The sequence below is a fragment of the Calypte anna genome, chromosome 14 (genome assembly GCF_003957555.1).
Source record: "Calypte anna isolate BGI_N300 chromosome 14, bCalAnn1_v1.p, whole genome shotgun sequence".
NCBI classification, from domain to species: Eukaryota; Metazoa; Chordata; class Aves; order Apodiformes; family Trochilidae; genus Calypte; species Calypte anna.
This window is the reverse complement of record NC_044260.1, coordinates 10945142-10959463: the sequence shown is the minus strand read 5'-3', so window position 1 is coordinate 10959463 and position 14322 is coordinate 10945142. Positions and strand designations below refer to the sequence as shown.

The 14322-nt window shown below is 41.1% G+C and overlaps 1 protein-coding gene across 3 annotated transcripts in view; it reads left to right on the top strand.

Moving 5' to 3' along the window:
* DCUN1D3 (defective in cullin neddylation 1 domain containing 3) overlaps positions 1-14322 on the top strand; it is a 23862-nt gene extending 9540 nt beyond the window's left edge. Inside the window, exons 2-6 of one of the 3 annotated variants that reach the window (XR_003988151.1) lie at positions 1098-1174; positions 5502-6034; positions 6829-7574; positions 9078-9133; positions 9964-14322. Coding sequence is in view for 1 of the 3 variants with exons in the window: in XM_030459517.1 (XP_030315377.1) it covers positions 5604-6034; positions 6829-7312 (915 nt within the window). In the remaining 2 variants the exon portion in view is untranslated. Of the gene's footprint in view, positions 1-1097; positions 1175-5501; positions 6035-6828 lie in introns of all 3 variants that reach the window. The other 2 variants (XR_003988150.1, XM_030459517.1) reach the window with 2 other exon arrangements.

Genomic DNA, 14322 nt, shown 5'->3' with positions numbered 1-14322 from the left:
AGGCAAAAGTACCACTCTGCAATTTCTAGGGGTTTTGAAGTGTTTTTAATGCCTGTTTCTCCAGGCTTGTGCATTTTTTTAAAAGCTTTGATCTGAAGTAGGTTTTATTTGCTGATAAAATTTGTCCTGATCTGCATAGAGGACTCAAGTTTGGGGAAAACTGAACTTAGGTGGAGATTGGTGTGTGTGATAACAACTTATTTCATGGTTGTCTTTCTACATCCATCCCCTACTTTTTACTAAAGAAAGCACTGAACAAGCTAATGTTCCCACTTGCTTCTTCAGAAGTATGCAGAAGGTGTGTTAAGTGTGCAGAAAAGCAGATTTTGGTCACCTGTCTGCACCCTGGTTGTACTGAGAGCTGTACAAGCAAGACAGTTTAGTGTCTCTATTAGCATGGTAGAACAGAGGAGTTTTGCCAGAGCTTTCTTGTGTTTTTTCTAGATGAGATACAAACAGAGGTGTTGATTAGTTGCTGCAGTTGCAGCTCTTGCTACACAAACCAGACATACCTTTGTCTGTCATCTTTTTTTCAGAGTGTTGTTGTTATGTAGCAAAGCTGGGAATTCAAGAGAAGCGAAGTTGAGCCAACTCAACTGATCATGGGAAAACAAACATAGGAAAGAATGTGCTAGAGAATGAAAAAAGAAAATTACTTTCTAGACCCAAATTATGCTTTGCTAGGTAGCAGCTGTCTGGCATTCACAGATTAAACAGCCTCTCAGCTAACATGCATTGGCAATGGTAGCATGTTCTCTGTTTTGCTTTGAGTGCATGAAATGAGGAATTAACTCTCCCCTGCTGAAAGCCATAAAAGTATCCGGAAGTGTGTGTTTACTCCTAACAAACATTTGAACTTGTCTGTTGTACTCAGTACCTGATTTATGCTTTATATGACAATGCAGAGTTGGTGGTGTTAGTGCTTCTCTGCAAGTCAAAAAGTGAAATAGTTTTATAAAAGCAGTCTTTCAACAAATAGGTTTTTGCTATGAAAGGTTTTATTAGGTGCATAGTTGCTTCTGAGAGATTTGATGCATTTTATGATTTTTATAGTCTCTTGTAAATGTAATGATTTGTGTGGTCCTTTTGTCTTTCAGTGTTCCATGTGGAACCCGGGGAGCCTGAAGGAGGCTGTGGAAGCCAGTGGAATGATTCCCTGTGTAGCTGAAACCAGGTAAGTATTAGATGTTTGCTTACAAGATCACTTGCCCAGCATCATCTGTTAGAGCAGTGATTGGTTCTGGTTGGGCTGTTGCAATGATCCTGTTGTTCCTTCCTAAAGGGAAGCTGTATCTGTTCAGAGCTGGAAAAACAAAGGGAACCCAAGGTACTGTTCCCTGCTGGTTTAGAAGTTGTGTATACCTGTTCACTAACAGGTAGATAATGCATAGAGAAACTTTGCAAAGTTCTTGCAGACTTTGCTCAAGTGTTTGCAAAAAGTAGAGGCTGGGCTGAGACATGGTTAAGTTCTAGTAATGTTGCCTTTGCCTTAGCTAATGAACTGCTACTTGGGAAGGGATTTAATGGTTGGCTGAGCTGTGTCCCCTTTTGTCATGAGATTTCCTAAATTTGTCTTTGAGGTGTTCTTGAATGCATGGATTTTTTCCCATCTCTCTTGATATTTCTGTTTTTAAACTCATTGAAAATACTTTCTGATGCAACACTTTATTAAACAGCATAATGCTTGGCTGTGTTTTGTTATTCTCTGGATGTATTCAATAATTTCTATTACTACAATAATGCTAGTCATTAAAGAAAACTACAAGGTTACTTAAATATCTCATTTGCATCTTCTTTCCTCCTGCCAGCTCTCCCCCACTTGAGTTCTGCTGTTTTAGTTGTGCCATGGTTTACTTTTAAGACAGAGAATTATTACTGAGTCACTTTAATGTTTTGCACCCTTCAAATTTTGGGTTACATGGGATCTGGTCACTTGAAAATTCTGGTCACTTGAAAAATGTGACCAGAAAAAAAAACAAAGCAATTAAAACAAAAACCCACCACAAAAAACAAGAGAAAAAACAAACTAAAAAACAAAACATCCCCCCAAAAACAAACAAAAAAACCCCACCCCCAAAGCCCCACCCCACACTCAAAAAAATCCCCAAACAACTTCATCAAGCATTAGCAAGGTCTTCCCAGTTTTTTTCTAGGTTTTCCCTTTAATGTATTGGGCAACACAGTTCTACACCTCACTCATTCTTGAAGGGTGGGTGGCTTCCCTTTAACTGGCTGTAGGCATCAGCAGTTGTCTTCCTGTGCTTCCCCTTGCTGACTCCCTTCTAGAAAGGACCACAGAACACCATTGTTGATCTCTGCTTTGCTTTCCTGTTGTGTGGAAGGTGGTGGCCCCATGGGCATCTTGGTGATTCATGTTTACTGTAGGTTGTTGCTTAATACTTGCCTGAGTAATCAAACTTCTTTGGGAGCACTGTGTCCTGTAGTGCTGAATGCATTCCAACCTTAGTCCTAAATTTTTATCTTTTTTAGTAGAACAGCAAAACTGGTGATCAGCACTGCCTTTTGTGCCTCACTATTACATTGGACCAGTCTGTTAAAGTAGTTTTGCTCTTGGGAACCAATCCTGCCAGGAACTGGTGCTTTGCTGCCAGTCCATTGTAACCTTTGGGAATGTGAGGAGCTGCTCTGCATCCAGCTGGGAGAAATTCTCTGCACATCCTTGTGCCTGTGCTGTGACCAGCATGGCCTGGGTGTGCCATCTGCTGTGCTCTGCAGTTAAATGAGGAGCTCTGGTCGTTTACCTGAGGATGCTTTCTCATGCTCCTTTAACACTGACTTCAGAGCAGCTCCCGGTGCTGCAACTGGATCCTGTCCCTTAACAAAAGTGCCGAGTTCTCCCACTTGTTTCTGTCTCCTCCTGTGGCTCTTGTTCTTTTCGTGCCTTGAAACCTGAGTCCTGTAGGAAGCGGAGGTGACCAGTGTGTGAAGTGGATCCAGCTCAGTTCAGGCATTTTATAAAAGGGTAACTGATGGAGCTCCAAAAGCCTTGTCTCCTAAAAAACCACAGAGGCACACAAACTGCCAGCGGATGCAGTCTGACTTTTTTTTTTTTTTTTTCCAAGCTGGTTTTGCTATTTTTGGGGTAGAATGCTTTTAAGTATCTGGCACATGGCATCAAGTTTCACGCAGTAGAAAAGTGAGGAACTGCAGCAACTGTACTTCAGTACCTTCCAGCATTTGTTCAGAAGGAGCAGGATTGTGCTCTGAAAACCTCCTTGGGAGGGAGGAGAAGGAAGAACTCTGTTCCTGCAGGGAGGAGCAGTGCAAGCAGAGCCCAGACAGGGGCTGTTCAGGAGCAGCAGCAGCTCCTGGTAAGGCAAGTAGGTTGGAGTACAGAAAATGAGGGGTACACTGTGGGATAGGAGGCTAACTTGTGCTCTGGGGATTTTGGAAATAACTGTCAGGACATTTCCTCACATACAGGTGTTTAGGAATGACAGCAAATGACAATAAACCCTGTCTGTTTCATCACACTGGTGATGTCAGTTTGTAGACTTGAGTATTAGATTATTATCATCATCATTACTACAAGCTGTTGCTTAGGAAGCATGACAGCATGAATCACTTCCATTAGGAAGTTTTATGGACAGAGTATGTAAGTTAGTCTTGTAAACGGGTTTGTTTTTTTTAACTCTAAATTTGAATGAGTACATTAAATTGGATTAATCTTTGTTCTTTATGCTGCCTGTGATTTGACTACTACCAGCTACTTCAGCTGACAGTACTGTCCCCTAACAGGCAGCATTTAGACTGTCTGTAGGGTAAAGCCAGTCCAGACCCCCAACAGCTAATAATTGCTTTTATGTGTTTAGGCAGAAAGTTTTATAAAGTAGCTAAACTCTGCTTTAATACTAGTTTTTACTCATTTTTTTAATGCTGTTCCTTTAGTTGCATGCTTCTCTCTAAAGAAAAACTTAACCAAAGTAGTGCTTAGCTGCCTTTGAGAACCTGATGGAAGAGTAAGAATTAGTGTAGACTGAGCATTTGAATTCTGATTCTTCTGAAGGGGGGGGGGGAGAGAGCTCTGATCTGGAATCCAACTGCTAAGCAGTAATTTACCCTGTCCAATAAAATCCTGTTTCTTCTGTTGTAATGAAAAAATGACTGGTGTAGACTGGAGAAGGGAAGGCAGGTAGTTGAAACCACTATCTTGGCTGTTGTACTGCCAGAATTAGCTTTTTTGCTCATCAAACTGCATGCATGCTGTTTTGCCAAAACAGGTATAATGGCTGAGAGAAGATTTGTGTCTAATCCTAATTTTATGGAGAATTCATTTGTGCTTGGTGCTGATGTTCCAAATTGCTGTACAGCTTAAAGCAGGGCTTCAGACTCAGTAGAGCTTTACCCAGGAAAGAATACAGGAAAATTGCCATAACATCTATTTTATATCTTAATTTTTATTTTATTTAATCTCTTCTTTCTTGTTCTGCTTCTGTAATCTGGAGGCAGTAAACAAAGACAAGGCAAACCCAATATTTATGTTTGAGGCTTTTGCCTTATTGACAGTGGAGGTGAAATGCAAATAAGTGGGTAAAGGAGGAATATGATAAGCAATTTCTTTCTTGGAGTTGATGTTTCTGAGAAATGGAGTGTCCGTGGTGTGCCTGCATGCTGATAGGATAGTGTCAGAGTGCTGGCTTGGTTTTGATAGGAAAAGTTTAAGAAACCTTTCTGTGGGTAAAGTATCTTTTCAAGTATGCAAAGCTTGAACATTGTGATTTATAAAAACAGAGTATGATGAAATAATTTTGGTATTTCTTTTTTTTAAGCTGAACTGGGACTACTATACTTACCTGCAAGTGTATTTCATTATGAAGACCATCTTTCATAAAAAATGTGTGCTGCTGTTCTGCAAACACATTCTGTGTATGAGTTACTAACAAAAATCTAGATTCCAAACTCTATTTAAAAGAAAAAAAAACAACACAAACCCACAGCTTTCCACCCCATCCTTCCTTTACCTCCCTTCTCCCCCCACAAAAAAGACCCCAACCCCTTTTGCTTATTTGCTGAAGGCACAGTCTGAATCTCATGCCTAAGACTCTGCCAGGTTCTCCCACCAGAGTCCCTCCCCCAGTGCTTTGTTTTGGTGTTTTATATTCTATATATAAAGTGTGGGTATACTTTTACAAACCATTTCCTTGAAAATATTTCTGTGTTAGAGTAGTCTGTCTTGATGAAGTCTGTATGTGAATCAACCTCTTTGTAACCTATGTTACAGTAAGAATTTTAGGAATTTCCTTTATTAGGACCCGTTAATGTACTGCAACCACTGAGCGAGCTGCATTGATTTCTAGGTAAAACAGCCCAAAATTGCCTGAAATTTATGGCATATGCCAACCTCCTGTACACTGCTCCTTTCAGTAGGCAAAACTGAAATATTCTGAGTTGGTCTCTCCGTGGTGAATGTCATTCCACATTTAATACTTCCAATATTCTTTGTGGGGAAACAGCAGCTTGACTCTGAAACTGTTTTCCAGGTTAGGTGCCTGCTGTTAGTGGCATGGTGAGATGTGCTGAACATCAGCTGCCAGGGTGTCCGACGGGAAGGGGACCACTCTAGAAGCTGGGCTTGCAACATCATGGGCCAGTGTGTCACCAAGTGCAAGAATCCTTCTTCTACCCTTGGCAGCAAAAATGGGGAAAGGGAATCTGGCAGCAAGTCACATAGTAAGAGAAGTGCAGTCCACAAAGATGACCATGGTTCAGCTGGTGGGAAGGCCACAGGAGATATACTTGTGAATGGGACAAAGAAAACGGATGCTGCTGTAGAATCTTGTCAGCCTCCAACCTTTTCTGGAGATACAAAGAAAGACTCTGTTTCCAGTGCAGAAGAATCTTCACTCCAAAGGATTGGGGAGTTGTTCAGGAGGTATAAGGATGAACGGGAAGATGCCATACTGGAAGAAGGAATGGAACGATTTTGCAATGACCTCTGTGTTGATCCCACTGAATTTAAAGTACTAGTTTTGGCTTGGAAATTCCAGGCTGCTACCATGTGCAAATTTACAAGGTTAGTTCTTGTAGAACTTGTAATTATTTTCATATGTTAAAGTATATCCTGTCATCTGTATGTTGGAGAGACAGCCTCATTAGCTTCACTTGCTTATTTCTTCTAGCACTTAGATTTTCATCAAATTAATTCCTACCACTGCAGAAGGTAAGCTTTGTATTGTCCTCTTTTCCCCTTCACAGTGAGTTTCAGAACTGAAAATATGCTGTTGGTGCTAAAGGTGAACAGTGTAGTGAGATTCTATAGACATTACTGAATCCAACATTATCTTGGTGATGAGATTGGAGACTGAAATTAATTTTCACTTTAAAATTACTGTGAGATTCCTCAGTAATTGCTACCAACTGTTACCATTCTGTGAAAAAATGACAGAATGCTTCCCAAGAATTGTTCTTGCCCAACCAGTGCTACTCGTAATGTCTTTTTCTAAGAGTAATCCTGTTAAAGCACCAAGAGGGAAGGAAACTCAAGGTTTTTGACACCTGTAGCTGTTTCACAGTGGCTGATGGTACCACTGAATGTGCAGTGTAGAGGAGTCAGCCAGACAAAAATCTCAAATGCCAACAGTGTTCCAGCAGATCTGAGTGTTGTCTGTGGCTGTCTAAGCCACTTGGAACTTCTTGGAAGTTTTTTCCCAATATCTCCCATTGCAAAGAGCTTTGTGCCAGCTGGGCTGAGAGCATCTCTTGTGCAGATGACCCCTTCCCATTTGTCACAGTGGGATGGGTGGGACATCGCAGCGCGAGAGGGCGGTGGGAAGTGCTCACATTAATTTCTCTTCTCTTGCTTAATAGGAAGGAGTTTTTTGAAGGCTGCAAAGCAATAAATGCAGACAGCATTGACAGCATCTGTGCAAGGTTCTCCAGCCTCCTGAATGAAGCCAAACAGGAAGATAAATTCAAGGATCTCTATCGTTTCACCTTCCAGTTTGGCCTGGACTCTGAGGAAGGACAGAGGTCGCTACATCGGGAAATAGCCATTGCCCTTTGGAAATTAGTCTTCACTCAAAACAAGCCCCCAATTTTGGACCAGTGGTTACACTTCCTCACTGAGAACCCCTCAGGAATCAAGGGAATCTCCCGGGACACGTGGAACATGTTTCTAAATTTTACTCAGGTGATTGGACCGGACCTTAGCAACTACAGTGAGGACGAGGCCTGGCCGAGTCTCTTCGATACCTTTGTGGAGTGGGAAATGGAACGAAGGAAAAAGGAAGAGGAAACCAAATGTGTTACCTATTCAGACACAGAGGGCCTGTGTGTGGAAGAACAGACTTAGCAGCATCAAAGCAGCAGTGAGGAAAACAACCTGTTGCCCTTCATATATTGTAAACTCTGGATGTTTCTGGAAATTACCGAGGCTCCAGATTTTTCTACTTTACACCTTTTTCTGCCTTGTCTTTGAAAGGGCTCTAAAATGCTGTATCATGTTTTAGGCACTTTCTTAATTTTGGTTATTCCTTTTACTCTTGCCCTGAAATATTTGACCCTGGCTACAAGTTAAAAGTTTTGGGGTTGTTTAAGACTTCTGATTAGTATAAGTAAGTCTGATATTTCTTGCACAATGTAGATCTTTTTAGTTAGGTTAAATTAACATTGTTAAATTATACAGTGCCAGATTAAGTTTTTCATACTACATCTGTCAGGGCAGGTCTGTACTGTGTGTAGTGCTGTTTACATTGTTGAAATTTTAGGCTGTAATAATTTTAAGGTTTTATACCAAGATGAACAGCAGTGTTAACTGTTAATGCATTAATCCCCCCCAGTAATAAGACTCTAAAAACCAACACGAGCAACAGCTTTTTGTAAGATTGCAAGTTCCCACTTTAAGCTAACACTTAGTGGATGAGCCCAGATCATTCTGTTTTTTGGAGTTTCAAACTAAATGTTGGGATTGTTTTATAAAATTACTGTACCTGTCAGTCAACTGAGTGGTAGATGACTATTTGTACCCAGATCTCTTACACATGAGATAATAAAAGAGCAGTACTACCTCAGTTTTATTGAAAGTGGACTTCTCGATGGACTTCCATTTTCTCTGGAAGTTGTATTTTTGTGGTTACATGAGAATATTTTTACTTGACTAAAAGAACCAAAGGTTCTGCTTCTTAAGTTTGCTAAACATGGACAGAAGCAACAAACAGACCCTAAGTCTTCAAGGAAAACTGTGGTATAATTCTGCTTTAATTCGTTTGATTTATACCTAAAGCATAACCTTACTTGTCTGGCAAGCACAGTACTTCTATGTAAAGGAACTATCTTTTGCATTAATTTTGAAAAACCAGGTTTTTTAAACCTATGTTTAATTGCTAAATTGCAGTTAATACTCCATACTTTCTGGAGCAACAATATTGGCATCTGATGACAGAGTGAATTCTTAATGTGTTCTTAATGACAACAGTATAGATGAGTCATTTTTAGACTGATTTGATAATATTTGGATAGGAGTCAATTTATTATTTTACAATGCCTGTATTGGGAATATTTGCCTGTTGAAACTCTTGTGACTTAAAGGGAGTTTTATTAACACTGGTTGAAACTTTTTTGGTTATTGATGCTACCTTTTTTAATTTTTAGTATGTCAACTTTTTTACACCTTTTGGTAAAAGGGATGATTACCAAGGCTTTCTACAGAGCTAAGTACTGGCTTAATGAATTTGATACACTTCCATTACACACCATTTATTTTCAGAGCTGCATTTCAGAATCATAAACTGGCTTCAATCTAAAAAACAAACCAAAAGCCCAAAACAGAAGATGTGGACAGTGATCCATAGCATCTAATTGCTTTTGTGACTTAAATGTTTTAAAGCTAAAAGGAAACAGATTTTGCTGCTTTTGCTGCTGTGCAGCCTATGCAATAGCTTGGGTCCAAGATCATAAATCACTAACAAAATGTGGGTATTGAAGGCTGTTTAAAAGCAAACCCAAAAGCCACAGGTAGCACCTCTTTCATCTAATAAAAGGAGAGTTTGGTCTGTACTGCCTTTGCAAGGTCTTGCTGGGAGATGTGGTAAACTAGAAAACAAATGTCATTGTTCCAGATGCAGCTGAATCTGTCCCTTTGCAGGAGGAGAGCCCTGAACTTGCTGCATTATAGGTAAATATACTCAAAGCTTTGTCCTTGCCACTATAACCTTCCAACTGTGGCACAAGCACTGTTTGGCAGCAAAACCTCGCTCTGATTTGATGAGCAGAGGAGGCCAAAGCACTTGTGCTTGGTTAATTGAATTTATATTGAGTTTTGCCAGTGCTGTTATTTTAAAAAGAAAAAAAATCCCCAACAGAGAATGCTTTGTTAGCAAAAGTTCCAAGTGGAGACAGATTTGATAGAAAATGAGGATTGTCTTTATCTTTGAGACTACTAATTAATTTGGCTATTAAATGCTTTGGTCATCACTTAATAGTTTTTTTTTTCTTAAAGGGAATTAAAAAAGCCCAGAGTGTGAAAACTCTCAGCTGGGCAGCCATGGCCTGCATGTGCACAGGGTCATGGCAGTGGCTGCTCCTGGTTTGTATGCTGAGCTGCAGCAGCTCTGGAGGGTGAGGGATGGAGCTCTGTAAGGAAGGAATTTACCTTGTGGTCTGAATGTGGACTGCAAGAAGGAGATGAATTTGTAGCACTTCAAGGCTAAGCCATTTTAGTGTAATGTAATACAGCAGCCTTGTAAAGATGTAGTGGTGGATGTACAAGAAGGGAAAATCTTATTTCCTGTTGGGAAAAGGAAATTCTATACATATAATTCTCAGAGGCTGAAGTTCAGTGCTTTCCATACAAGAAGATGGCCTTGCTCTTGTTCTGCTGCCTTCAGCCTAGCAGAAGCAACTCCACCCATTGGGTAGAATATTTGGGAAAATAGCCAAATGATCTGTCTAGCAAAGTACCATTTATTTTTAACCTAACTTGGATTTCTTAATTGCCATTTACAGAATAAAAGCCAGACCTGTATCAGTTTTAAACTCCTGACCCGAGAGCTGAAGGTGCAACTCTGTGGCAGTGCTGACAGTGAGAGAGGGCATCAGACCTTCCATTGGATTTCCTGGTGATTTTATGATCCTAAATAGACCACACTCTGTAATGCTGGTGTACCTGTGTGGGAGCAGTGGGGGTTTTGTACTTGTTTCTGAGAAGTTTTAACAATATTGGAGACTCTGAAAATATGCTTAATGGTTAAACTGTGAATATCTGTGGAGCAGGCCAAATACATTCACTTTTCATTTTGATATAATTTTAATCTTTATTGTGTAGGGCACAGGACTGTAGTAGACAGTGATGCTGATGAAATCCTTGAAACCATTGCAACTATTTAATTTTTTTCATTAGAGTATGCATTAGAAAACTTGGTGCATGTAGTGAATCTGCTGCAACTTGGGATAAATTAACTATAGTTAACTATATAAATAGTTTTAGTAATATACTGGAAAACTGGTCTGACATCCACACATGGGCATTTTATTGCCTTCCCATATACACAAAGAAATACAGCTCCTGTAAATTTTACTCCCCAGTAATGAAACACTGACCACCTGCACTATAGTATTGTTTGCAACACTTCTGGCTCCCAGATCAACTGGAGGCTCAGTTTGCTGATTTTTACTTGTGTGGGTGTGTTTCTGAGGTTAACTACTATTTATTGATTAAAGTAAGGATTTGAAAGATTTCTCCCATGGCTGGCCATAAAAACTGGTTGATTAATTGAAACAACACAGAATTGTGAGTTTACTTGCTGCTGGTGCTATTCCATATGGAGAACTATAGCTTTTTAATACTGTGCAATTGTAATGGAAGAACCATAGGGAAAATAAATGAAGGTGTGGCAGGTGACATAAAATCAGACAGCTGAAGCCTGCAGCAGAGCTGTGTGCCTCAGCACTGCCTTCCCCAGGCTGGCACAGCAGATCTGCTCAGCTCTGAACCACTGTAGCTTTTCAGGCAAGGACATTTAAGAGCATGAAAGGAGCCCACCCCGTGCTGCTGGCTCCTGAGACACAGAACTGGCTGCAGAGTGATGCAGCCCCTCCTCAGCCCCATGGCAGGGTGGCTGCTGGGGGGGCTCAGGGTGCTGCAGGGGCAGCAGCTTTGCCTCTGATTTTTATTTCACTCCATGTGTGTCTGTCAGAGCCTGAAGAACCCATGGATCCCAGGACAGGTCTTGTCCCCTGTGGTTCCCAGACATGGCTGTGCACTGACTAGTGACCTTAGGATGTTCATGACATTATCAATGGAAGTATCTTCCTTACTGTTTAAGCCTTTTTTCAAAAGAAAACAAAAACCAAACAAAACCCAACCCAGTTAAATTAAAGAAACACCATGTAGTTAATAACCACAGAAGTCATGATGTAATTTGCTGGCTGAGGTTCTATCATTCCCATTCACTGGGGAGTTACTGTGAATGGGACTTGGGAGTTTACTGAGAGTTTCTGGGACTTGCAGCCTTGTGTTCTGCAGTGTGATCCTTTTTTAGAAGATTCTTGGTAAATTGGGCACCCAGTTCTTCCCTTGAACTCACTCTGCTCAGAATGTGTCTGTGTGAAGGTCCTTTCTTATTAAAATGGAAGATGCTTAACAAAAATTCTTTCAATATACAGCAAAACAAAAATATTTTTTCAAATTGGTATTGAAAAATCATCTGCCTAAATTTTGTTGTGTGCAAACAAAACCACCAGTGTTCAAATTTTCTCTCTGAACTACTGAAGATTCAATCTTTGGTTTTATATTGTCAGCTGAAGTGAAGTATGAGATTGTAAGACAGAAGGCTGTAACTCCTTCACTATGAAGTACATAGGTATCTCTACCTCTTGTTCTTAGACTTGAAGAGTTTAAGGTTACCATCCTTTTCTCCTAGGACTTTGTCTGGATGAGTAATCTAATTTTTTTAATTGACCCAAGTGTTACCTATTTACTGTACTTTTGGGTGTATTGCTTTTAATCTGGATACAATTGCCTCTTGGAAAGGGAGCCAAGTCAAGCTGCAGACAGAAGTGTCTCTTCTCCTGGGTGCTAGTTTTGGAGTGCAATAGAATGAGTGGCTGGAGCTGTGTTGCATGTGGCTCAGGGGTTTTTGTCATCACTCATCCTCTTTCCTGGTCAGGCTCCCTGTACTGGCAGTGAGTTGAAGATGGAGCAGCTGCTTCCCAGCAGAAGGCATCAGGCTTTTTATTGGCTCTTGAAAAACTTTAGGAACCCACCTGGTGCAATGCTATGAGTGGTGTTTTCTTTTGATGAACAGTGCTGCTTTTTGTTCCGTGTTGGACTCTGCCTCTAACACCCAGCAAAGGTGGGAGCTGCAGAAGTGTAAAGGCCACACACATCCTTTTCCTCCCTGAGGTCAGAATCTTGCTCAGGATAAAGCCCTTATTCTGGGGCAAATCTGGAGTGTTCTCAAGTGTAGTGAAGGTGCCAGAGTGGCTTCAGTACCAGCCCACTGGATTCAGTGATGTGTTTGGGTAGTGTCTCTTTTCATGCAATGCATCTGTGTCTCCTCCTTTCCTCCCCCAAAGAAAACTGGAACAGAGTTACTGTCATTGGGAACCCCACAGAGATCTTATGCCGTAGCAACTCTTGCTACAAGTTTCTTCTCCCAGTCTGAGGGCTCCTTTTGGGGTGTGACCTCTTGCACTGTCTCTATGAAGGGACTCTCTCTTTGAAGGGACTGGGAGGTGTGATCTGTAAAAGGAGCAGGAAGGTATTAGTCCTGCTAACAGCTTGCCTTAAATCACTGGTGTTACAGCAGCTCCTCACTACTATTGCAATCCCCAGACTTTCTTTAGTTAGGTTTTAAAGTCCAGCAGCTTCTGGAGCTTGTACAACTTACTTATTTTTACAATGCTCCTGTCTCTGCTTAGTTGCACTCTTCAGATAAGCCCCTTTTTGGATGTCATTTCACACACACAAAAAAAATCCCAAACCAACAAACTTCACAACTAGTCCATCTCTGATGTTGCTATCATTTTGTGGTGGGTTTATTTTTTTTTTTACACCCCTCCCATAAATTTTAGTTGGACTAAAGGCTGCCTACTGTTGGTGTTTACTTGAATGTTGGCGTTTCATGCAGTTACAGCTGCTGACTCTGCTCTTCTCTGGGCCCAAGAGGGGGGAGATTGTGTGACCAGAGGTGGCAAACCTGCAGAGGATCAGTGGAGCTGAGGGCTGCTGTTTGTGTACTCCCATGTGTATTACAGGTTAGAGGACCTCACAGACTGCTGCTTTGTATTCTGAACTTGTGACTTTTTTTTTAAGTCACACTAAACTTAGAAATCTTAAAATATGCTTGCTTTTGTATCTCTTTAACAGTCTTTTAAAAATGGGGATGGGTTGGCAGGAGTGGCTGGAGGACCTTGTATTGTTAGTTGGTGTCACCTGAGTTCCAAGAGACTTGGATGCAGCTGGCAGACACTGCAGGGAGAAGAAGGGCCGGGGAGAGGCAGGTGACACAGCTGGATTTCTTGGAGTACTTGCTTGTGGATATGGGCCTCAGTTTAGCCTCGTGGCACCTGTTGTGGAAGGAATGCATTTTGGTGGTGTGTTTGCTGCCAGGGATGTTTACTAATTCTGAGGAGACAGTGAGTACACCTTCTTGTGGCTTTCCCTGAACTGCATAGGAATCTTAACTGATGGATTTCTCCTTCGTTAACCAGCAGGGGTGGATTGGATCACATTGCTGTTCTTCTGGGGGAGGGGGGAGAGTGGTTTTCTTGCCTTTTCAGACTTACCCACAAGATAACCCATGTATGAGCCAATTTTCTCACTCTGGGAAACACTGAACGTGTTGTGTGCTGCAGAGCAGAGGGTGCAGCTGTGTGCAGGCAGCAGGGCCAGAGGTGCTGTGCAAAGGTAATGACTGGCAACAGCTGGAGTCAGTGCTGTCTCGTGCAGGATCCTTTTTTTTAAAGGGTTGTGGCCAAATATGAAGAAATGATCTAGAGGAAATGTGGGATAAGTTCAAGATGATGCATCTGCTGAGTCCTGTTTGTTTGTAGGTTTACAACTGCTTGTACCAGATTTTGCTCACTGTTGTTGTTTGGACCAGAAGGGAAATGGCATCTTCTAGAATGTGCAATTTAAGGCACAGTGCAAAAAAAAAAAAAAAAAAAAGGTTTTTAACAGGAAGGTTGTCTTTGCTTGCTAGCAATCCTGAGTGCAATGTTTTTGTCATGTCCCTTTTGGAAGAAGAGCATTAAGTGCGGGATGACATTTTTCTTATAAGCGAAGCATTGGTTTGTCCTTTACTGACTTCTTGTGGAATTTGTGCCAGATGTATATTAAATATTTTGGTGCTTTTTTTCTAA